Genomic DNA, 23463 nt, shown 5'->3' on the forward strand with positions numbered 1-23463 from the left:
TAAGAATCTAATGTAACTAAATCGACGATGTCGATCAATTAGTTACTCGAATGTTTCCCCCCTTTTTACACTTTACAACCACCAACCTCTAACCTAATCAGCCCCCCGTCTAACCTCTCCCCTCTTTAGCCCCCCTCTTAAGCCGAAAGTTCCCTTAAGCGCCGGGTGCTAAACCTCTCGAGAGAAAACCGTAGACCTGTTTCCAGGCCTGCTTGAGTAAAAACTTCCTCAAAACAATGGGGTTTCCGCTTATCCAATTTTACACTTATTTCCTATAATGTAATGTGGATTTTAACGATACCCGTTTGTCCAACTTGAGAACACACCTGTGGGTCCTCCTCTTGTTGTACCGGTCCCGTGCTGGTTGTCCCTTTGACGTGCACTGCACCTGACACCAGCGCCACCTTCCCACTTGGCTGGTCACCTCTTCCAGTCAAGTCTCCTGGCGGTTCAGCTCAACCCTTGTGAACCACTTTCCCACTCGGCTAGTCACCTCTTCCAATCAAGTCTCCTAGTGGTTCAGTTCAATCCTTGTGAACCACTTTCCCACTCGGCTGGTCACCTCTTCCAGTCAAATCTCCTAGTTGTCCAGCTAAGGAGCAAGCTATCTGAAAACCCTTAACAACGCCCCCCACTTGGGCACCTTATTGAGGTTGCTGGATTAGATTAGATTGCTAGGTTGATCGAAACGATCGGTCTTATAAAACAGTATGGGTATACTATTTAAATAATATAAAGGTTTGATCCAACTAATCTGGTGTCAAAGTCACTGTCATTTTTGTTTTATGGTTTTTTTGTTCCTTTTTCTATTCTTTTTTTCTGTTTTTGTTTCGCTTTTTTGTCTTTTTGCTTGTGTTTTTGTCCCCCTTTACTAAGCTTCCCCCTTTATTGGTTAGCTAAGCCTCGTTCGGAGAGCGTACCTGGAAGTTTTCTCAAGTTTTCTGAAAAAGCTATCACGGTACAACCGAAGGGTTTACATGTTGCCGCTGAACCGTACCACCGGTACTCTAGAATGGGCATGTAGCCCGGGGCTGTGTCAAGTGGGTTCGACTTCGTAGTCATGATGTCGTAAAAACACCCAGGAGCGCCATAAAAACACTATGTAACAGTCGCCTACTTCGGTCACATATGAGGCTTAAGAAAAATATACCCTATAACCATTGGCTCAAGAGTCAGGGACACTATCTCTTGTGTTTTTCTACCTCAAAACGGTCGGAGCCAGTTCGGTTCACTTGCGACATGAGACTAGATCCCGTTACAGCTTAAAGGCCACTACCAAAAAACCCCCCACTCTAGAAAATAAGAACGACGCCATACTTAGGTCTCAAAAGACCCAAAATACACGAACGCCGTTAAAAACAGGGTCGGAACAATCCGTTAAGTTACTTTTTATTGGACAGTGGAACCTTGATCTATTTCAGATGGATCAACCTAAAACTCGCCTTATCTCAACATACTTATCACAAAATACACTCGGGAAACTTAAAGTAGGTACTTACATAGCAGCACACTTGAGAATCACAGTAATTGAGCTAATTAGTAACTCTAGCATAAATATAACTGAATATAACTCGAGAAGTTTTCTATCAATGAATTCCAATCGAAGGAAATGAGTTTTAACTTGAGAATACAGTTTTGGGTCTGAACCATTGGGAGTTTTCAGTTGTCTACCTTTCCACTGAAGGTTCACTCTGGTTCAGCTGATCTTCTTTCGTAAACACTCTGTCTCCTATATCAAGATAGGACAACTCTACTCTCGTGTTTTTATTATAATCTCGGAAATTGCGAATAGCAATTTCCCGCTGTTTTTTCTGTCACTTTCCCGCTATGGCGATTTGGTCGTTCTGCTTTTCTTTCTGATGTTTTCAGTTGTCGCGAGAAAACTGAGCATGACAGGCTCAATTCGAATTTTTAAAAAATTAAACTTCATCCCAAAACTAAGTATTTCGTATTCCTCAATTTCAAACTTCTAGATATGACCGACTGGCACAATTGACTTGTACGAATTCGAACGGAGAAAGGAAAAAAACATTTGAAATGAACACGAGAGGCAATGCCTAATGGTCATAAAAACTTGACTTGACTTGACTTGATAACTCGTAAATAGACGACAAACAATCCGAAAACAAATGTCAAAGCAAATTGTTGTTTTTTGAGAGTTCGTTTAAAATGTAAATTCAAACAAACGTTTTCGCACATTTTTCTGCATTTTCAGTTTTTAAAAATCTGCACCGGAAATCATAGAAAGTCTCATACACGATTTTTTTCTAAAACTTTTTGACCAATCAAATTTAACAACTGTAATTACATGAAAAATTACGCAATCATTAATAACATTTTCCTGTAAATTTCTGAGGTTTTTTAGTTTTTTGTTCTTTCATGGTTATAAAATTTCGATTTGGGAAAAATTTTGATTCTGACATGTCAGTTTTTTTACTATAATTTAAGTGTTGATTCCCGGCTCCTGAACTCATCGCGTGTGTTGATCCTCGGCCTCTCCCTCCGAAAATGCAAAGCCTCTAAAATGAGTAGCTTATGAGAGTTGGCTGATTGGTCAATTATCTCTGACTTCAGCTCGGCAGTACCGCCTACCTCCCTACTACATTCTAACAAATGTTGCCCTACTCGAGAGTCCCCTTTGCGGTGTTCATCGACCCTCGTGGCTAAATGTTGGACTGTCTAGCCGACAAAGGTGGAGTTACATCCACTACATGTAAGCTTATACACCGTTTTGGATCTCAGATCACGAGCAAAGAAAGTTTCGAGGGATGGCAAGCATGTTTTTCTTTTTCTTGTTGTAAAAATTATTTGTGCCCCAGATATTTGCCGAACCTTTGCAGCTAACAGTTGAGATGGATTGCCTCGATAATGCATTGTTAAAGGGAGTGAGTCTTTTAACCATTTATCATTTCTCGGTTCAGATGCCTTCACCTCTAAACTTTTTCCTTACCTCAATGATCTTGTTAAGAGTTTCAAACACTACCCTGTCCGACCAATTTTTCAAATATTGATTTTCAATCCATTATTTCCAATCTTTTTTCCAATGCCTGGTCAAAATTTTCCCATGTTGAGGTACTTCTGAAAACCCTATGAGCCGTCCCGGCAATTACGTTTTTTTTGTACTGCAAAGCTGCGCAACCTCTGAAATTTAGAATGGTGCCGGTATCAATGGGTTTTTGGTACCACCCACATTTGACTTTTTTCCTGAGTCCACGTTGACATTGAAATCCAAAAAGTCCAAATTACTGTTACTATCAAGTTCTTCTATGGTGAACTGCAAGTTTGGATGCAACTTATTGGCAGCCTCGAGAACTATCCCAGGATCGCCCTTGACAGTTCTAACATATGTCATCCACATATCTTCAAAAAATTCTAGCACCATTCTCAGTCCGATTTGCTTCCTGTTGTTTTTTGCAAGTAATGCAATACCATATTGTTTCAGCGATGTCTACGTATTCGGATTCCAATCATTTACCACACCCTAAGTGAAACCAAGTCAAACGAGCTTCACTTTCTACCCCTTTAATCCGATAAGTCTTCTTTTTCTGACATCAAGGGCAGACCTCATTGTTACTTTCATTTAGCACAGTCAATTTTGGTACTTCTTTCTTTAATACAGGTTCGTAACCTTTAAACCATAATTTGGCCAATGTTACTGCAAGGGAGGCGCCCATTGCTAAACCGTCTTTTTGTACAAACCGCAAACCATTGCATTTAAAATGTACCTTACTCACTGCCGAAGTCAGTAGTTTTTTTCCTAGTCTTGCGAGATGTTTTCGGAGGCTTTACTTGCTCATATAATCTCTTCAGGGCTAATTCAGTTTTCTCCAAGATCTCTCTGGCCATTTGAGTGTTCGTTTCTATGTTTGCCCCCTCAATTTCATCAAAGTTCTTTACTAATGTTTTATTTAGGTTGTCATATGAGTTACCAGGTTAGGAAGGGACGGGACGAAATGGTGTGCCTTGTTTATGTACTTTTGCTAAAACATACAGCCTAGCCGGCTGCGCCTCCGTTGATCTCAACCTAGTATACAGCGCTTCGCTAATCTCGTCTTTTTTTTCATGGCGAGTAATTCTTTGTTTATGTCTTTTTCAATTTTTTTGATCACGCTGTCTGTCAGATTCTCCCTCCCACTAATTGTTCTGCCTGTAATAAACCTTTCAGTTTCTTCTCATATGTCTCCTTTTTCGTTACACAAAAACGCACTCCCTTATCAAACGGCACTGCCAGAAGACCGTTGTCCTTCAAACACTTTCTGGCTTTTCAACACCTTTGTCTGAGTGGGTCTGTTTCTCATTTTTAGCATATCTCTTTGCAGCTGCTTCAATCTCACATAATTTTTCTCCGGGTATTCTATTTAAATTCAGTTCAGACAAAAAACTATGAATATCCTCAAGGAAGTGAATTTCATTGAATTTGTCTCGTACCGGATGTTTTGCTCCAAAACTTAAGACTTCCTGCACCCAAAGCGGCAAAATCACATCATCTAAAACTCTAACTGACCTTTCATGCAAGTTTTTTAATGGTCTATCCTGTCTTTCCGAAAGCTTTTCAAGCTTTTTCTTGTGTCGGCTTATCAGGTTATTGACAATACACCTTGCTTGAAGGTTCAGATAGAATGTTACCGAAGGCAACCACTTCTCATTTATACCCTTTCTCACTACCTGCCTTGCTTTTGCTAGGTTACCCGATGCCTTAGCTCTATCCGCATTTGCGTGGCTTTTCTCAGGTTGATAGCTGTGCACCGCTTGATCTCATAAGTTTCAGTTGATAGCTGTGCACCGCTTGATCCAAAAAAAACACCATTCTCAGGCACGCGAAACCGTTAAAAGTCTGGTATAATGTCGTTATCGAGACATTTTCTCAGAAACTTAATTCTCAGGAAACTGCTATTAATTTTTTTAAAATATTTTAAATAGTCTAACACAAGTTTCCAAAGTTTTTTTTCTATTCAGGACCAATCTAAGGAGTGGCGGTGGCAGCAAAAGTGCGGTCATTTCTTCTTTGCAGGCCACGAGCACTTAAATTCATGTGGCACTCAGCAAAGAAAAAGATCAGCAAAAAAACAATTGTGAAGTTCAACAAACTAATGAATACTGGCAAAATCTCAAGCGCAATAGCTAAACTAACGGAAATATCCAAAGGCGTTTTTTCGCTGGACGAGATTGTCAAAGGTTAGTTAGTAGAACAGACTCTTATTGAGTAGCACCCACCATCTGAACCAATTGATGAGAACCATATTATACCAGTCTCATATGAAACACTTCCTTTCCATCCATTGATAATTAATCAGATTAACGGTCAACATATCAAGAAAGCAGCCAGGAGAACGCTCGGATCTCATGGACCATCTGGCCTTGATGCAAGCAAATGGAGGCGTATTTTAGCAAACTTCGCTCAATAATCAGTTGAGATTTCAAAATTAGTTGCTAAAATAGACTAAAAAATGGCTACCGAAAAACTAAATCCAGACAACTAACGGAACCATATAACGCATGTAGATTAACACTCTCATATAAAAAATCTAACATTGAAGCTACATTGAAACAACAACAACACAACAAGTTCCAAAATTGAAAAATTTTGACAAAAACAGCAGATTATTTTCAAAAAACTTTGGCATTTTAGCATGAAAACAAACTTCAAAACAAAAGTTTGGGAAATTTTGGAAAAATAACAACTCTCATATGAAATTGGCGGGATATTTAAATTTGATTGCATAAAATAAATTAAGTATTAATTTGATATATAGTTTTTAATGAATGTGTTTGACAGTTTTTATGATTTTTGATCATTCTGTACAAATAAGTTGAAATTCTAAACCTGAAGATGCACTAAATATGTGCAAAAACTAGTGTTCAGCTTACAATTTTTACATAATCGAATCCAGGAGTAAAATCCATTGGCCTAGGAGAAGTTATGCATTAGATAAAACGACGAGCAATTACCAAAAGCCTAAAAAATGAACTCATGTCGCTCGGTTCAAACTACCAACTCTGTCTAGGACAAAAATGTGGCCTTGAATATGCGATCCACACGCTGAAAGATCAATACTGCAAACCTTCACCAATGCTGTCTCACTGACAGATGTCAAAAACGCTTTCAACTCGCTAAATCGAACGCTGGCATTAAAAAATATCGTAAATACCTGCCCATCTCTTTAAACAACGATTAAAAATTAAATCTATCAAACTGTTCGTTAACAAAAAAAAACATCTACTCTCAAGAAGGCACAACACAGGGTGAGCCACTAGCAATGGCCATGTACGGTCTAGCCATAAAACCCCTAATAAAGTTTGTATCAGCAGACAACGTAACCCAGAAATGGTACGCAGACGACGGAAACGCGGTCGGTAAGTTAAGCATTCTACGAACCGTCCTCGATAAAATTGTATCTTTAGGTATATTTTTTGGCTGCCACGTTAAAGCAATCAAATGGCAACAAATGAAAAACTCGTTGAAGCTGAGAAAACCTTCGAAAATACATGAATCACTATAAAAGCAGGCACCCGAGTGCTTGGTTCAGTTATAAGAACAGAATCTGATAGTAAAAAGTTCCTCGAGTTTCAACAGAATGTGCAAGTCAAAATTTTGAAAAAACTAATAAAAATTGCTAATACCTTTATGCCCCAAAATGTTTATGCCGGCTATACTATAAGAGTTCAAGAAAAGGTTTTTTTTCTAACCAGGACAACGCCTAACAGTATAAAAAACTTAGAAATATGTGCAAAGATTATCAAAGAACAACTAATACCAACCCTAGTCGGTAAAGACACATTTAACCCCCAATTCCGTGAGATATCTACCTTACCCCTTAAAATGGGCGGCTCAAACATCAAGCTGTCATTCGACCAGGAAAGCTTTCTAGAATGATCTAAGGAAACATCACTAGTACTGAAATCTCAAGATCCTGTTACAGCATTAACAGAGCAAGCAAAGTTTTGTATGAAACATAAAAAAATGAAAACTGATAGAACAAACAGAAAGAAAACAAACCTCATTAACTCCTTAACTGAAACAGATAAATACGTTTTAAAAAAGCAAGTCTAAATGGCTAAACGCTTTAAATGGCTCAATGCTTTACCACTGAGCAGACACAATTTCAAATGGAACAAATCAGAATTCAGAGATGGTATTTACTTAGGATACGGAATGGAACCGACCAAAACCCCACTCACATGTGCATGTGGTGCTAGTTTTAATTTGACACATGCCCTACACTGTGCAAAGGGCGGTTACGCACACATAAGACTCAATGAAATCAGGGACACATTCGCTAACCTCGTGAACGAGGTTTGCCATGCATCGAGATTGAGCCAAAACTACAGCCGTTGCCAGGCCAGGCAAAAGCTTTGTCAACAATTCAAGTACAACTTAAGATGAGGCACGACTTGACATTAAAACAAACAGACTCTGGGGTTCACAATTAAGCCGCGCTTTCTTTGATGAGAAAATTTTCAACACCCAGGCCAAAACATTGCGAAAACTGAATAAAGATACATACAAATATCACGAAAAGCTGAAGAACTCCAAATATCAGCAAAGAGCTTATAACGCAGAGCAGAGTAGCTTCTGCTCGCTAAATTTAGGATGCACAGGTGGCGCTGTTCCAACAGCTACAGGGACGATGCAGCGATTAGACGAAAAACTAATTGAAAAAAGACAAGAAGGCTACCCAGAATCGATAAATGACATATGAACTAAAATAAGCTTCGCATTACTTGTGAATTTGTGATTTTTCAATTTTTTGTTAGACGCCAATTTTTCTCATTAAAAGAACTTGGAGCGATTGAAAATTTGAGATTTTAGTCTTTTTATTGTAGAGACGGAAGGGTCAATGTTCCTGAATTTACTTGAGAAATTATGATGTCTTAGAAGTGACTTCATTAATTAACGATAATGACACTAAGACAAAATCGTCAAGTGGTAGAATTTTGTTTGATCTAACTGTTAAGATTATATGACAAGCATATAGGAACGAAGCAGAGAATGTCCATAATATTGCTCAGCTAATACCAGTGATATTAAAGAGCAACACGGTGAAACGCGAGGCAATCAGAAACATTTTGCATCTCCTGAAACCAGTTCGACATTTATTCAAAGAACCGAGTCTAACTTTTGACAATTTTACAGAAAAATCTAACTTCTGTAGAGTACTGTGGCTACTTCAACGTGTATGATAGGGAGAAGAAGTTGAGTTTTTGAAACTTGAATTTGCTTAAGTCAGAATTAGCAGCTGCATGGAAACTCACAGTGATACCCGCGCCGTACTGCAAGAGAATACTGCTCAGGAAAAACGAGTGAGTTTTAAAAATAAGCTGACAAAAACTCTAATTGATCAAAAATTGTTGACCATGTCGGAAAATCTTCAATAAACCAAATAAAACGTTAAAATCAAGGTTTATTGTGAAAAACAGAACGACAATGAGTTCATTGCTATATGTTTTTTGATTCGGGCTGTAATTTTGCAATTCTTATTGCGCAAAAAGACGAAATTGTACCAATTTCATTGGAAAATTTAAAACAAAAGCGTGCTGAAAAAAAACAAAACAACTCAGTAAAACATCATTTTTTATTTTCACAGAAGACAAATTGTAGTTGGAAGGACTCAAAAATTTATCTATGTTTAAATTAACGGGTAAGACCTAGAAAAACTTCAATTTTATGGACATATGGAACGATAATTAAATAAGATTGGGCTTAAGTTTGGCAACGGCAAGTTGGGTCTCCGAGATTATATTAACGGAGGCATTCATCGGCTCTAACGACTTCAAAAACTACTTAATACACTTTGAGCTATTAGCCGAACTACAAAACTAGAAACGTCCAGTAAATTGAACCAAAACTGTTGAACGGCCGCTTTTTTTCGCGTGAAAATTAACACTGGTCTTCCGAGGCCGGCTATTGCATTGCGTGCAGCAAGCAGGTAAAAAAAATTAATATAATTTCTGGGAGATTTGCAGAAACATGTGCTAAAGGCGTACCCAGACGAGTCCTAAATTATTTGGGATCACTAAGTGCTACGATATTTTCTCAAAAGAATCCGTCACAGTCAAGTTAGTATTGAGCTACGCAAGGTAATTAGAGATATGAACATCGCAAAAAATTTAGAGCGGGACTTTGCCTGGAAGTTGTCATTAGAATTAACGAAGAAAAACAAAAGCCGCGAATAGCAGCCATGCGGAGGGATGAAACAGAAATTCTAACATACTTGGTGAACAGAATTGTTCGACAGATGTCGTCCGATAGTGAAAAGATTACCCGGAGCAGTGACGGTCGAAGTGACAGCAGTCACTGGGGAAGAACGCGACACGAAGGGAACCGATATAGGGAGCAAGGTTCAGGAGATCGAGCAAGAACTCACACACCAAATACGTGCGAACGAAATGAAAATTCAAAAAGGGAAATTATTTACCGACTATGTAAGCAGGAAGGTCATTGGGCAAACACTGCCGTAATTGTTTACTTGTGGTAATTCTACCCACATTAAGCGAAGCTGTTCTCGGATTAAAAGAAGGATCAAACCAACATAATCAGGTATCGCTCCACTATTAAAACTAAATGTTTCAACGTGGAGTTACATTTAAACGGCAAATTGGTAACGGGACTGTTAGGCAGCGGGAGTAGCATTGCGCTCATAAATCTCCACAACTATGAACGGCCTGCAAAACCAGGAAGCATCAAGGCTTTTAATAGTAAAGTTTCAGCGGCAACAATTCGGCGCTGAAAATAGTTGGCAGTGTGTACACCAAAATCTAAATTCAACCAAATTTCGAAGAGTTCGACCACAAGTTATTGATAACGGTTGATAACTGCTTACATTGCCTTCTTGATTTGGTTTTTATGATAGATCAATCAAAAAATATAATCTGAATATTGGCGGAAAAAAACGAAACTCTGGACAACATTATCAATATCCGAAGAAAAAACTGCAATATCCTTGACTTTGCTATAGCAAAGAGAATTGATTGAGCACCCAGCAGACTCAAGAAGCTAATAGAAATCGTCAACAAAGTTGAAAAGGGTACCATCCTCAATAGCCAAGAAGGTTTAATCGAAGGCATACAAATTTCGAAGAGAAAACTCGACTAGCTGTTACGTTTCGCTCAAATTATCTGAAACTTTTCTAGATTTTTTTCCCTCTGCCAGGTTTTATTCTTCTGTCTCATTAATTTTCAAAAGTCGGAATTGTGATTTCACCAATTGATATTCAAAATATATTTGATCAAGCTTAACTCATTGACCCCAAGGGCAAATTAAAGCATCGTGATCAGTGTAAAGATGTAATGGATGAATTTTAGTAAAATATGTTAATATGTTTGTAGACTGATACGACACTGCAAAGTTCTCTAGCTGTTGTTGACATTTTCGGCTAATCTTTATTATAAATTTTTGAAATAAATAACATAAAACCTTTCCCTTCGGGGAACTCTTGTACTACTTTTGAACATTTTCCCATTGATGATGAGTCTACACATACATGGAAGGTGTATATTGTGTCTGGTATTGCTAAAACGGTGTCTGCGCTAATTCTTTCTGATAGATTAACAAACCCTCTTTTCGGGCTGGAGTCCCTTTGAAGGTTGTATCGTTTCGTTTCAAATCAAAAAACGATTTGAATCGTCATGTAGTTTCTTTGTAAACATGCTATAAAATTCTAAACAACCTATCACTCACAATACACCTCTTTTGTTTTCAGAGGTTTCTATTGCTTTGAAACCATCCACCTTTTCCTATTTGGTTGCACACCATCTGTACTTAGTACATGTACTAAGAAGTGTACCCTTCTGAGAAAACTTTTTTTTCTGGTTGAGCTTTTAGTACTGATTTTTTCAAAATGTCTCGGTCTGTTTTCCTGATTTCGAATTTTTCTACTACAGTTTGTGCACACTGTATGGTCATTATTCTTTTAAAGTATTTGATAGACCTCATATTCCGTAAAAACCTGGTTTGACAATGCATTGTTTTGATGCAATTAGATAACTTGTTTTATGTTGTGTTTCTTCAGTCAAGTGTACTTGATTATAAGCGGAGCATAAATCACTGTGGTGAAGAAATTTCCTTTGAGCTTAGTTATGAGCAATCCTATCGGCTCTAATGGCCATGAATTTTGGCTTCAATCAGTTATTGATCTCAGGAATGTCAAAAATGAACTTGACTATGTTTCGTTTTGATAGTATCAAAGTTGGACTTTGATCCCATTTCTTTATTCCTTTTTTACATGAATGGTCTAGTAATTTTTCCTGATAATGTAAGGAAACTCTAGATAGTCTTCGTTTAGCCATTGCAGAGTTTGGTAACAGATTGACATGAAGCTTTTGCTTTTTTAGGCCCAGGTCTTTTTTTCTGTAAATATATATTTTCATTGTATAATAACATATACATTATGTCTTGTAGTTGATCTTGGTTTATATCAGAGTGAATAAAATCAAATTTTCTCAAAAACTCTTGTTTTTTCCTGCCAAACATTTTTTGGATTTCTTGAACTTGTTTGTCTGTAAGAAGTGCTTTAGAATTCAACTCTTATTAGGGTTTTGAGTCTTCTAGTTCTCTGCTAATTTCTCTTTCTAGTTTGTATTTATAAGTAATCTAGTTCTGTTTCGTTAAAAAAAAAATTTCCAAAGTTTTCATTAATTGTTCTAATTCAATACTCTAATTATTCCATTTTGGTTGAATTAGAAAAAACCATGGCTTATATGTCCTTGGCCGCAACCCATGTTCTAAATTTTTCAGAATAGTCCTTTTTACTGTCAAAACTAGGACTGAAGTTTGTATATCCTAACAGTTTAAATTTTTTTGCCTTTAACAGCTAATGTTTTCGATGGCCTTTTAGAAAGCTTTTGCTTTTTTGCAAAATCAAAAACAGTTCCAACCTTTCAATGTGAACACGCTGCTCCAGCATCTACTTAAAATTCGGTTTCAAGGCCGTTATTTTTGTTTTCATCTCTGACGGTATGTTGCTATAGATTTTAAAAAAAGATTTTTGACTTTTCCTCTTGCGGAGACTGTTCTAGTTTAATTCAATACTCTAATTCAATACTCTAATTATTCCATTTTGATTGAATTAGAAAAAACCATGGCTTATATGTCCTTGGCCGCAACCCATGTTCTAAATTTTTCAGAATAGTCCTTTTTACTGTCAAAACTAGGACTGAAGTTTGTATTTCCTAACAGTTTAATTTTTTTTGCCTTTAACAGCTAATGTTTTCGATGGCCTTTTAGAAAGATTTTGCTTTTTTGCAAAATCAAAAACAGTTCCAACGTTTCAATGTGAATACGCTGCTCCAGCATCTACTTAAAATTCGCTTTCAAGGCCGTTATTTTTGTTTTCATCTCTGACGGTATGCTGATATAGATTAAAAAAACATTTTTGACTTTTCCTCTTGCGGAGACTGTTCTAGTTTAAAATAAGTTAATTGCCTTTGTCATCTCTGAAATAATCGTGGTATTTAATTTTACCAAATTGTACTTTAGGTTTTCTTTCTCGTCTATTCTCTGCAGAAGATGTTTTTGAATCACCTAGGGATCTTGTCTTGTTTGGTTATTGTGAGGTGGTATTTTTTTGTCGTGGTGCTTTTTGGTGTTCTTTCTATAGTTGTCTTGTGAAATATATCTTCTTTTTGTATAATTGACCTGTGAAAATGATTTCTATTTCTATCGGGTATAGAATTGCTTCTGTTCCCATTTTGATTATAGTTATTTGAACTTGTGTTATAGAAGTTTTGACGATTTTAGTTATTTAAAACAAAAAATCAGTTTTTGAAATTCCCATCTCTTGATCCAAAATTATGAGTTCGTGATCTATCAAAATTGATGTGTTTTATTATTCAACTGTCTGTCGAGGATACGGGGGAAATGATGCCGTTATTTCGCTGGTTTTTTTTATATCGATTGTTGAAACTGTTTTCTTCTCGAGGCCTAGGTCTCCTATTATAAATGTTCCAAAATTTTTCATCAAGATTGAGGTGGTTTTTGATTTGGATCCTTATGATCTCTGTGTTTGCAAGAAATCTGATAGTATTGCCTGATCTACGACATCATTCACAAAATAACTTCTTGGTCCATTTGCATTTTCCAAGCTGCGTTTATGTTAGGATCCTTCAGCAATTCTGTATTTCCTCAAGCTGATCCTTTATTCCCTTTATTTCCAACTTATTACCAACACTACTTGAGGTTGTTTCAGTAAACTCACTACTTGCAGCGAAACTTAAGTCTTTGGTAGCTTCATAATCTTTTACTTGCTGCCAAGTTGCGGGTGGAATTCTCAATTAGAATTTGATGAGCATTTTCTTCAAACCTGGCGGGCTTTAGCCTTGCACAAAGAATTCCGTTTTACTGCCATCCACAATGTACTGCAGTTTTGAATCTATATATGTGAATAAGATGAACGACTTCTTTTTAAATATAAGGAAAAAAAAAACTAGCAAAAACTTCGAACTATCAATGAATATAGAAATCGTGAAAAAACTGACTGATCCAAAGGGTCTCTCAGAAAACAAACGACCCTGAAATTTTTTTGTGTGCATAAAATCTTTTCATAAATCGGTTGTCATCACACAGTGGCGAAAGGTACCACTACAAACAGTTTTTGATTCACAAATCAATTTTAAAATTATATAAAGCTTTATTCAACCCTTGTTAGAATATGAAGTGCTGTTATATGGTCTGAAAAAAAAACTGATTTAAAAAGCGTTGACATAGCGCAGAACAGAAGCTTAAATGTTCTTTTTTAAAGTAAAAAACCGCACACTCTAGGAATAGTGAAAAACAAATACATATATGATCTAACAAAAACATTAGCAAATAAGCAAAAACATTGAGAAAACAACAAAATATCGACAACGTTAACAACTGTATACATGTGGATGAGCTTGCGCTATGCTTATTAGGGACTAATAGTAACAAAGGACCAAAGTCGAAGAAAAAGCCGATACCTGTGAAAACAGAACAATTAGCTTCAGGATCAAAAATTTTTAAATATTTTAAATAAAATTTGAGAAATCAAATTAGTGTACATAAGGACAACAACGACTCAAAAATATTTGGAAAAATGTTGCATCTGTTTGTGGTTTCTCTTTTCTTTTTTGCGTTCTGCAATCAACTCTGTAAATAAACAAAACGTTTTGCGGGCTTTTCTTTCTATTTTATGGATTAAGACAGGCATTTTTGTGTGATAGAGCAAAAACTTTATGATGTATTGATTAGCTTGATATCTTTATCTTTCGAGGCATCACTCGGCAGGCTAAACCTTTTTGAGGTTCTCCCAAGTGTATTTCTTTTGCGTACAATGGGAAACTAATTTATTATTTTCGTGTTTAAACTCTACTTTGGATATTGAAAACAGCTATGTTTGGAAGCAGAAAAAAAGGAAGACTCAATTTAACCTTTTATAACTCCAGAAGGGATTAATCCAGATGGTTTTTGATAATTTGGTTGTTTGACAGTAAGCGACTTAAACTACGATTAATATTGTACATTAGTGTAGTAATCTCTACAATTAAAAAACCTTTTAAAGTCAATAATCTAAAAAAAAATTTATCGCAAAAAGAACACTCAAAGCAGCAAAAATTAAAAAGAATTTCAAAGCTTCTCTAAATTGCAAAATTAAAGTTTTTCAATTTTTTCCTTGTGAAAAGCAAGAGTATTGCAAAGTGATCTTTAATTTTTTCCATTCTGCAAGCAAAGTTGTTCATAAATGTCGCTGGTGGAATTATGGACTATCCCTAAATATCTGTTCCGCCAAGCAATAGAGCAACAAAATTGAGCAACCATCAAGCAAAACTAACCAACAACAACATGCTTGCAATGGAAAAACCTGTTTTTTTGAAATTTTTTTCTATCTATTCGATTTAAAGGTACTGGGATAAATTAATGAACTCATTGGCTCTGTATTATGTCGTTTATTGATCAACAAGGTTTTCGTTTGCGCGTATCCATCCTGAAAGTGGGATTATTTTTTTTCGATATCATAGGTATTTTACGAAAAAAAAATCACTTATAAGAGGGAACTTCTCAAAAACTGTCATTTTTGCTAGCGCGATCAAAATTTCCTAATACTAAACTTATTTTTACAGGCAACAAACTAACTGTGTGTGTGAGATTTGCTTAATTTAAATAGTGAGAAAAAATGGATGTCTCTTTTTCCGGTTTGTTTTCGCCCCGGATAGATATAGTCGCGCCAGAATTTTTTTTAGATACGCATGGAAATGTGATTGAGCGGCATGTTTTCCCAGTGCAGTCTTGGACATTAATGCAAAAAACGTTCAAACAAAAAACTAGGTTTGATCATAGCAAAACCCATTTTTTATTGAAACAAAAAATCATACATACAGTGTTACAACATATGTACCGAGTGGTCTTGGAATACAAACCTTGCCATGTTTTTGCAACAAATCTTGCACCAAAAGATTTGTTCTCTTGCTTACTACTTGCAAAATTTTCCTACAATTTGGAGGCTTGAAGCCCACTTCCAATAAGCCAGCAAGGTTTTGTTTCTACTGAACAATTAAACTTCTTTTTTTTACGAAAGAAGCCAAAAGTTTCAAATTTGGTGCAAAGTTTTCAAGTTTCGGAAAACATTCAGTAATGACTATGATTTTGAGCCAAACTGGCTCGCGTACTTGTTTTTCTTTTGCTGAGTTCCTGCAACTCCGCTTAAGGTATACTGTCTCAACAGTCGCGGAAGTTTTAGCATGCCAAATTTTGGTTGCAAAACACTGCAAAAGCCTTTTTTTTCTCTGGTTTCGTCTGTCTATAATTGCCGAACTCGGCTCATTCATTTCAACAAGGCAGCTCAGATGGCTTAACTGAGGCTACGATTGATTTGCATCATAAGTCATCTTCAAAGGAAGAAGAATGACCTCAGCTTCTGCGACCACTCTCAATGAAGACCATGGAGCGAATCGGTTAAAAAAAGAAATGCAGAAGATTTAAACTAAAAATTTATTCTTTGATTTTCAGAAGAAAAGTGGCTTTAAAGTATTAAGACAATAGTGATGTCAAATGATTAAATTTAAATTGCAAAACGAGGCAAAAATTGTGACGAAATGAAAAAAAATCAGCTCCAAACCTCAGCAAAAGTATGACAATTACAAACAATAAGTCAAAATAGTTTTAGATTTGCCGTTAAAGAAGGGAAGCTTTCGATGTTAGAAACACAATTTTATATGAACGGCTTCTTTTTTTTGGTTTTAACTACAAATATATAATACGCATTTAAATAGTCCATCTATCCACAATATCATTGGCCGTGTAGGGAACATTTATCTCGCAGTAAACTAGCCGTTCAAACACAGATCCGACAAGGAGCCGGGATTTCCAATGGGCTGCACCAGCCGAGCCCATTACTATCATCCCATCATCCGAGAACACTTCGTTGATTATGGGCGCCCTGTTCGCAATGGGGTCGTAGGATATTTTGATCACCTGAGAGGCGGGAGCTACGGGTCCTTTTTTCAGCTGGAAGATACGAAAGAAAACTGGATGCGAGCCTGAAAAACAGCAAGTCAAGTTTGGTTCAAAGGAGTCAATATTAAAACGAAATAAAACCTAAGTTTCAAAATTAAATCATATTTTAATACAAGTTTCAACAGTGACGGGGCGGGGATATCAAACATATCCCCACATTTTGTGCTAATAACGCGTAAGCGGAGATTTGATCCGACTTAGATATTAGATATCGTTCCCAATTGAGTTTAGGCATGTTATTTGGTCTATTTAACTCTTTGATATAGCCCGAAATATGTAAAGTTGTATCTTACGTAGCGTGTCGGGGAACACTGCCCAATAGACCTTAGGAAACAGTAGGAACATTCAGGGTTTTGTCTTGATACAATTAGTCTTGTTGTTCCGACTTTCGTAACGAAAGTAACGGAATACTTGTGCTCGGCGTGGGTTTTTTTTTCAGAAAAAGTTCAGCTTTTTAACTGGCCATTTTTGACGGGATTTTTTATATCACTCAAAAAGGTATTGTTGTCCTGAGCTTAAATTTGAGAAGATAATTTACCTGTGATCTTTTTTCGTGAAGTTATGGGGGTTTAATTATTGCTATTTTGGCCAGTTTGGGACAATTAACGCGCGATAAATTTCGCGCTATTAACGCGTATGTGGAGATTTAATCCGTCGTAGAAATCGTTCCAAAATGGTTGAAGGAAGCTTATTTGCCACAATTGTTTGTTACTAGGGGCAAAATTTATCACGTTGTACTTTATATAGCTATGGGGGATGATTTTCACAAAAAGTTTTAAGTTTCATATTCAATTTTTCATGTTTTTACTGCTCCACAGACCTTAAAAAGCAGTCAGAACAATCAGTGTTTGCCCTGATACGAGCAGTCTTGTTTTGTTTGAAATTGAGTTTTCAAAATAAATTATTTTCTGAAAATTTTTGTTTATGACTGGAAGAAAAACATTCATCTAAATTATTGTTAAAATCAAAACACAGCAAAGTCTGCAAAAAGTATTGCTATGTTTTGATACAATTTATTGTACGAAACTGTAAAAAAATATTAGGCTTATTTATTTGGCTTTTTTCATGGTATAATTAAACCAATTAGCCAGGGCTATCAATTTTAAAAACAATGGCGAATAAAACACGTTGTCAACATCGCTTTTTGAAACATACGCTTTTTTCGACTCTCCGTCACACATTTTAATTTTAGGTTTGAAAAATAGTTCTAGCGTTGATATAATGCAATGAGACTTCACATATTGAAAAACAAAAACTTATGTGGACATCGTGGACCTCGAAATGCTTGACATCGTAATATCAAGCATTTCATTAAAGCAACAAGGCTGCTCGTATCAGGGCGAGGCCTTGAATGTTCCGAATGCCTTTTAAGGTTTATGGAGCAACAATAACCTTAAAAAAATAAATGTAAAACAAAATGAAACTTTTTTTCTCAAATTTGAAATTTTTTCTGAAAATCATCTCCCCAAACGCCATATAAAGTAAAAAAAGATAGCTTTCGCTCCTTGTAACAAATCAGTTTTGGCAAATAAGCTTCTTTCAATCAATTTGGAACAATTTCTAAGACGGATTAAATATATCGCGTGTTAATTGTCCCGAATTGGCCAAAATAGCACTCTTTAAACCCCCCTAACTTTACGAAAAATGGTCACAGGTAAAAAAACTTTTCAAATTTAAGCTCATGACAACAATACCTTTTAAGTGATATAAAAAAATTCTGTCAAAAATGGCTAGTTAAAAAGTCGAAATTTGTCTGAAGAAAAATCCCACCCTGAGCACAAATATTCGGTTACTTTCGTTACGAAAGTCGGAACAACAAGTACAAAAGTACAAAAGTAATGCTTTTCGTTTTCAGTACGAAAGTTATGCTTATTTCATAACATTTTCAAAGGAACTACTGAAAGAATTTAAATAGACAATGATCGATTGTTATTGATTTTCAAAACATCATTGCAATTGATTGTACTTAAGTTGATCGTTACCCAAAAAAAATGGTTAGAATCCACAGTTTTCCAAGAAATTAAATTGTTTTAAAAAACAAAAAACTCATCATAATTCACTATATTATAGTTCAGCAATCAGTTTTAGCTGAACAACCCTGAAAACTTTCTGAAGGCGCTCTTGGCGTCAAAATATAGTAATTGTGAGATGGGAGAGGTCAGCTAAACCATTCAAAAGTAGGACTCAAAAAAAAACTTCAAAAAAGCCCAAAAATAACGATATTCTGTTAAATCAGGTTTTCTCAGTTAGGCAGCTGAGAAAATCAATTTGATTGACCCCCAGAAAAACGGCAAAATTTTTAAGCATTGATACTCTGCGCTATTAAAAAAATCCAAAAATGCGCCTACTCATACATTTATCAGAATTACGTGAATGAGTTGGGATGGGCGAACTTTTAAACCGCCATCAGCTGAAAAACTAGAAATAATAATAAAAATAAAATGTAAAGATAAATGTGAAAAATAATGAAACGTAATATAAAGCAACTAAACTTAACGACAAAAGAACGAGTTTTAAATGAAGTAAGCAATGAAGTTATCCAATATTATTTTTAAATTGACTTTCTTCATATTAAAATTTTTAGTATTTTAATCCATTTACAATGGTTAATAATCGATTACTTTTAATTTTACACGAACTGAACATAAATTGAAATATACAATTGGTTATGATCCATGAACGCTTGCTGCAAGTTTTTTTTGACACATCATTAGAATATGCTTTCAGTATCTTCACCCGGCTGTAGAAAAAATTGCGCGTTTAGAATTGTCTAAAATTGTTTTTATTTTTGCAGAAAAAAACTGCATGAAAATTCATTTGTTTGATAACTTCATTTAAGTTTTCATTTTCTATTTCTGTGTTTTAGCGGCTGACGGACTATATGACCCAGTAAAAAATTTCCCTATGACAATATCCCCTTTTCCCTAATGCTCTTTTTCTAATAAAAAACACAAAACTGCCAACAATGATAATAGTTTATTTTCGACCAATTTTTAAACCCCCGCTTAAACTTTGTTTTTCGCTTGATTTATTTTCCATTCCAGCCAATTTTTAGCTATTCCACGGTTTCAAATATAAGTTCTCTCCCACCGAGTGGCTTAGAGAAAAATAAGGCAAACCACCTTTTTGTTTAAAACGAACCACCTCAAAAAAATGTTCAAGTCACTTTTAAAATTTTTAAGGTGGTCACGTCACTGTGAGTTTTTTTAGGGTCTATAGTAGGGGGATACCATGGGAAAAAACCTATTATTGAAAAAAAATGGGTTGCAGTTAGTCGGTGGTTCAAAATAAAAAATTTGAAAAGTGGGGGAGTTTTATGTGGGGGAGGGGGTGCTATAATGGCATGGAGTCCATTAAGTATTACCGATCCACAGGTCCCCACTGTCGTGGTCTATCTCGATGTTGTCTGGGTGGGTGTGAGTGGCGATGCTCCTCACATGTTTCAGACTCTTGTCCTTCTGACTCACATCAAACACCTGGATGTCACCCCCCACGAACTCCGCCACGTACAGGTGTCGTCTGTCCCTCGTGATGGCCAGCCCATTCGGGTAGTTCAGTCCCTCCCACACAACCTGTCCCAGATAATCAGTAATATAACTTAACGATATTCGGATGTCTGTAACTATCCCCCCCCCCCCCATTTTGCAAAAGGAAAAGATTAGTAACTACGTACAAAATTCACATATGCTTAACCGTTGAGTTAGATAACTATTGGGGTGGCAAATCGTTACTAGTACTAAGGGGGGGGGGGGGGGGGGGGGATAGGTGAAGAGATCCCAATGTTCACCCACACAAGAATAAAATCACTAAAATGCTGTTCTGCTATGTACAACCAGGGGCTGATCTAGGATTTTCTCGAAATGGGGGGGGGGGTATTTTCAAAAACATTTCGAAAATTTTGAAAAACGGTCCAAAAAAGGCATTTTTAGGCACTTTTTGGAAATTTTTGACCAAAAAATCGCGTTTTTTCGGCGCGCGCTCCCCCCTTAAAATTAGTATATTGGCGCCAAAACTGGATTTCTTAAAAGTACCAAAGAAGGGACCCTTTGGGTCGGCAGGGGGTCGAATCCCTGAGAAAAGACTTGTTGAAAATGTTTTTCTGTGCAATGCTGTCTAACAGAAGCTGAAGTTCAAGTAAAACCTGATGATTTTCGTCATCTACAATTTTCAGTGGGTGGAAAATAATTGTAGATAACAAAGTTTGCTCTTACAAACTCTCCTTAAACATCAAAACACGCAAGGTCACGGCAAAGTTTTTTTTATATGCTTCTTTTGGTTTTTCATTCACACTCCTTTTTTCATCAGGACATAGACAGTGAACCAACCTTCGCTTCTGACCCGTCAACGTGGATGACCCTTCCCCACTTGAGGAAGCCGAATATCTCCCAATACTTCCCCCTCTCAGAAGTGCTGTACTGGTCAATCGTCGCAAAGAAACTGTTCTCCCCCGTCGGCGCAATGTCGTTTATGTTGTAAATCAAAGGATGTCTGAAGGCTTTCTTGAATATTAGCCGAATGTTCGCAAAGTCGATGTCGAAAACTTCTATTGCGTCTCCATCTGGCCGATGGTTCACTAAGAAGAGAGAAATTCGCCCAGTCCGCTGGTTTTCGTAGAATGCAATTCCATGCGGGTTGAAACCCTAAAATTAAACAAGACTGCTCGTATCAGGGCGAAGCCCTGAATGTTCCGACTGCCTTTTAAGGTCTATGGAGCAGTAATAACATGGAAAATTTAAATGTAATTAAGTGAAATTATTTTTTTTTCTAAAAAGTTAGAGATTTTTTTGTGAAACATCTCCCCACACGCCATATTAAGTACAAAGTACGAATCTTGGGTAGTCGCGATACAAGATCTTATAGTAAAATGTTTTATTTTCTACCATTTTTCTAAGTAAAAAGCAGCTCGTAGACAGTTTTAGTAGCAGAACTTTTGTATAATTTCACGATAATTTCTAAGTAAAAAGCAGCTCGTAGACAGTTTTAGTAGCAGAACTTTTGTATAATTTCACGATAATTTGTACAATAAGGAATTAAATGTAATCGGAACATAGGCTGCGCCTTTTCTTTTTCCGCACAAAAAGCATCTTCTATTGGCGCTTTTAGAAAAATATCTTCTATAGAAAAATAACCAAAAAAATTGCATGTAGTTCTTAAACAGGGGCACAACAGCGGTTCGCCGTGATGAGCTGTACAGCTCTTGTGTTGGTCCTTTCCCCCGTGGATAAATGGTCTTAACCATCGTAACTTTTAAACTCAACTAATCAAATTCGAGCAGTTTTGTTCCGACCGCGTCACTCAAATTGACAGCTGGAAGGAACTATGGATTTTCTAGTGCTTTTCCGCCCAAATTTGACGACATCAAAGAAAACTTGTAAGAAATCAAGTCTGGTATCACATCCCCGTCCTCCCCCTAACACCCTATAGGGTCTGAGCGTTCTCAGTTGCAAGCAGAGCAACCGTCTTTGATGTTTTTTTTCTGTGTTCATATTTTGAGATCTGTGGATGAAGACACAAGAAGAAAAAAGACACCAAAAAGTCTGATCGGAACAATCGGCGTTTGCGTGCTAAACTGAAAACAGGATAAGTTCTCACTGTTGGGTCGTAGTTGGAGCTGAACTGGAACTTGGTCACATTCTGCCAGGGATTCGTGAAGTCGAACAGAAACAGACCCGAGTTTTCCACCCATGTCATGTTGCGTCCTGCCAACTTGATCCCCGATCCAATCACCGCTAGTCCATTTGGCAGCACGATCACCTGTCAAATAAGGAAGCTTTGTTTATTTTCAAAAGTAGGAACATCAGTCTCAGCTAAGAAAATCTCAGCATCAGAAATTGGTGGTCTTCTCTGTTATACGGCCTAAAATTGCCAATCAGATTGGAGAATGAGTTTCGAGAATCAGATTCGAAAATCAGATACAAGAATGAGTTTCGAGAATCAGATTCGAGAATCATGCTCGAGAATCAGACTCGAGAATGAGTTTCGAGAATGAGTTTCGAGAATCAGATTCGAGAATCATATTCGAGAATGAGTTTCGAGAATGAGTTTCGAGAATCAGATTCGAGAATCATATTCGAGAATGAGTTTCGAGAATAAGATTCGAGAATTATGTTGTTGAAAAAAATCCGATTCTTTTCAACATAACAGAAAGATGAGTTTTGGGCCGTATAACAGAAAAGATCCAAAATTGGCTGTAGATTTTCGTTGGCTGTGTAATTCACTTTTCTTCGTGGTCTTCCATACGACCGTATTCGGTCATATTTTGAGCAACGCACCGGGACCTGAGTAAGCACGGCCAGTTTGAGCGCTCGCCGCATATTTTCAGGTGCAGTCATTATTAGTCATTATAATTATTTTTTTTAGGTCGACCCAATTGATTTTCTGGGCTCTCCCAAATCACTAAAAAGACCCTATATTGACCAAACTTTCTGCGCCGTAGGCAAGTTTTTCAAAAAACATGCCAAAATGGCGTTTTTATCATTTTTTTAAGGAAATTTTCGACCAAAAAATCGCGTTGTTGGGCTCAAACCTTTTCTGCTCCGTATTCTAAGCCCTCGACGACTCGACAGGGTCCAGGGTAGTGGTTATACACATGTTTGCCAATGTCCAGGAGTTTGAACACGTTCGCCTGGTACTGCATATAGAACCCCCCGATCGCCACTATTACTGGCAGGATCCCCCAACATATCAAGTTCCCAAGCCCCCCCATAAAAGTAATAAGAGCAAGATATAAGTTCAAGTTGGTTTGCAAATAAAGATGCGAATATGCTAACAGATTAGTTTTGAATTCGAGGCGCGGTTGCGCTTTTAGAGGTTAATTGAAAATATACTAAGTAGAAAGAAACTCCTTAACAGTTCTTGACGGCAAACCGCAGTGAATTTCAAACAAAGTGGTTTTGACTTCGGAGTAGTTTCAATTCTTAATTACTTGTGTCGATGCACGAAACACTAGGAAAGTTGATTTGTCATAACCTTTGGAAATTGTTTTAATTACGATT

General features: G+C 36.7%; 1 protein-coding gene across 1 annotated transcript; it reads right to left on the reverse strand.

Annotated features, from left to right (window-relative positions):
* Window positions 1-16216: 16216 nt before the first annotated feature.
* LOC134856100 (serum paraoxonase/arylesterase 2-like) lies at window positions 16217-23257 on the reverse strand. The gene is made up of 5 exons (XM_063872465.1): window positions 22995-23257; window positions 22061-22222; window positions 20794-21108; window positions 19833-20040; window positions 16217-16491 (listed from the first exon to the last, which is right to left on the reverse strand). The coding sequence occupies exons 1-5, from the start codon at window positions 23172-23174 to the stop codon at window positions 16217-16219; spliced, it is 1140 nt and encodes a 379-aa protein (XP_063728535.1). The 5' UTR covers window positions 23175-23257.
* Window positions 23258-23463: the final 206 nt, after the last annotated feature.

The sequence above is a fragment of the Symsagittifera roscoffensis genome, unplaced genomic scaffold (assembly GCF_963678635.1).
Source record: "Symsagittifera roscoffensis unplaced genomic scaffold, txSymRosc1.1 SCAFFOLD_121, whole genome shotgun sequence".
NCBI classification, from domain to species: domain Eukaryota; kingdom Metazoa; phylum Xenacoelomorpha; order Acoela; family Convolutidae; genus Symsagittifera; species Symsagittifera roscoffensis.

Coding starts and splice junctions, on each gene's coding strand:
- LOC134856100 (XM_063872465.1), bottom strand. CDS start 23,174: ATGGGGGGGCTTGGGAACTTGATATGTTGGGGGATCCTGCCAGTAATA. Junction 22,223..22,994: donor TAGAATACGGAGCAGAAAAG/GTTTGAGCCCAA, acceptor CTTATTTGACAG/GTGATCGTGCTGCCAAATGG. Junction 16,492..19,832: donor CAGTGGGGACCTGTGGATCG/GTAATACTTAAT, acceptor GCTGTTTTTCAG/GCTCGCATCCAGTTTTCTTT.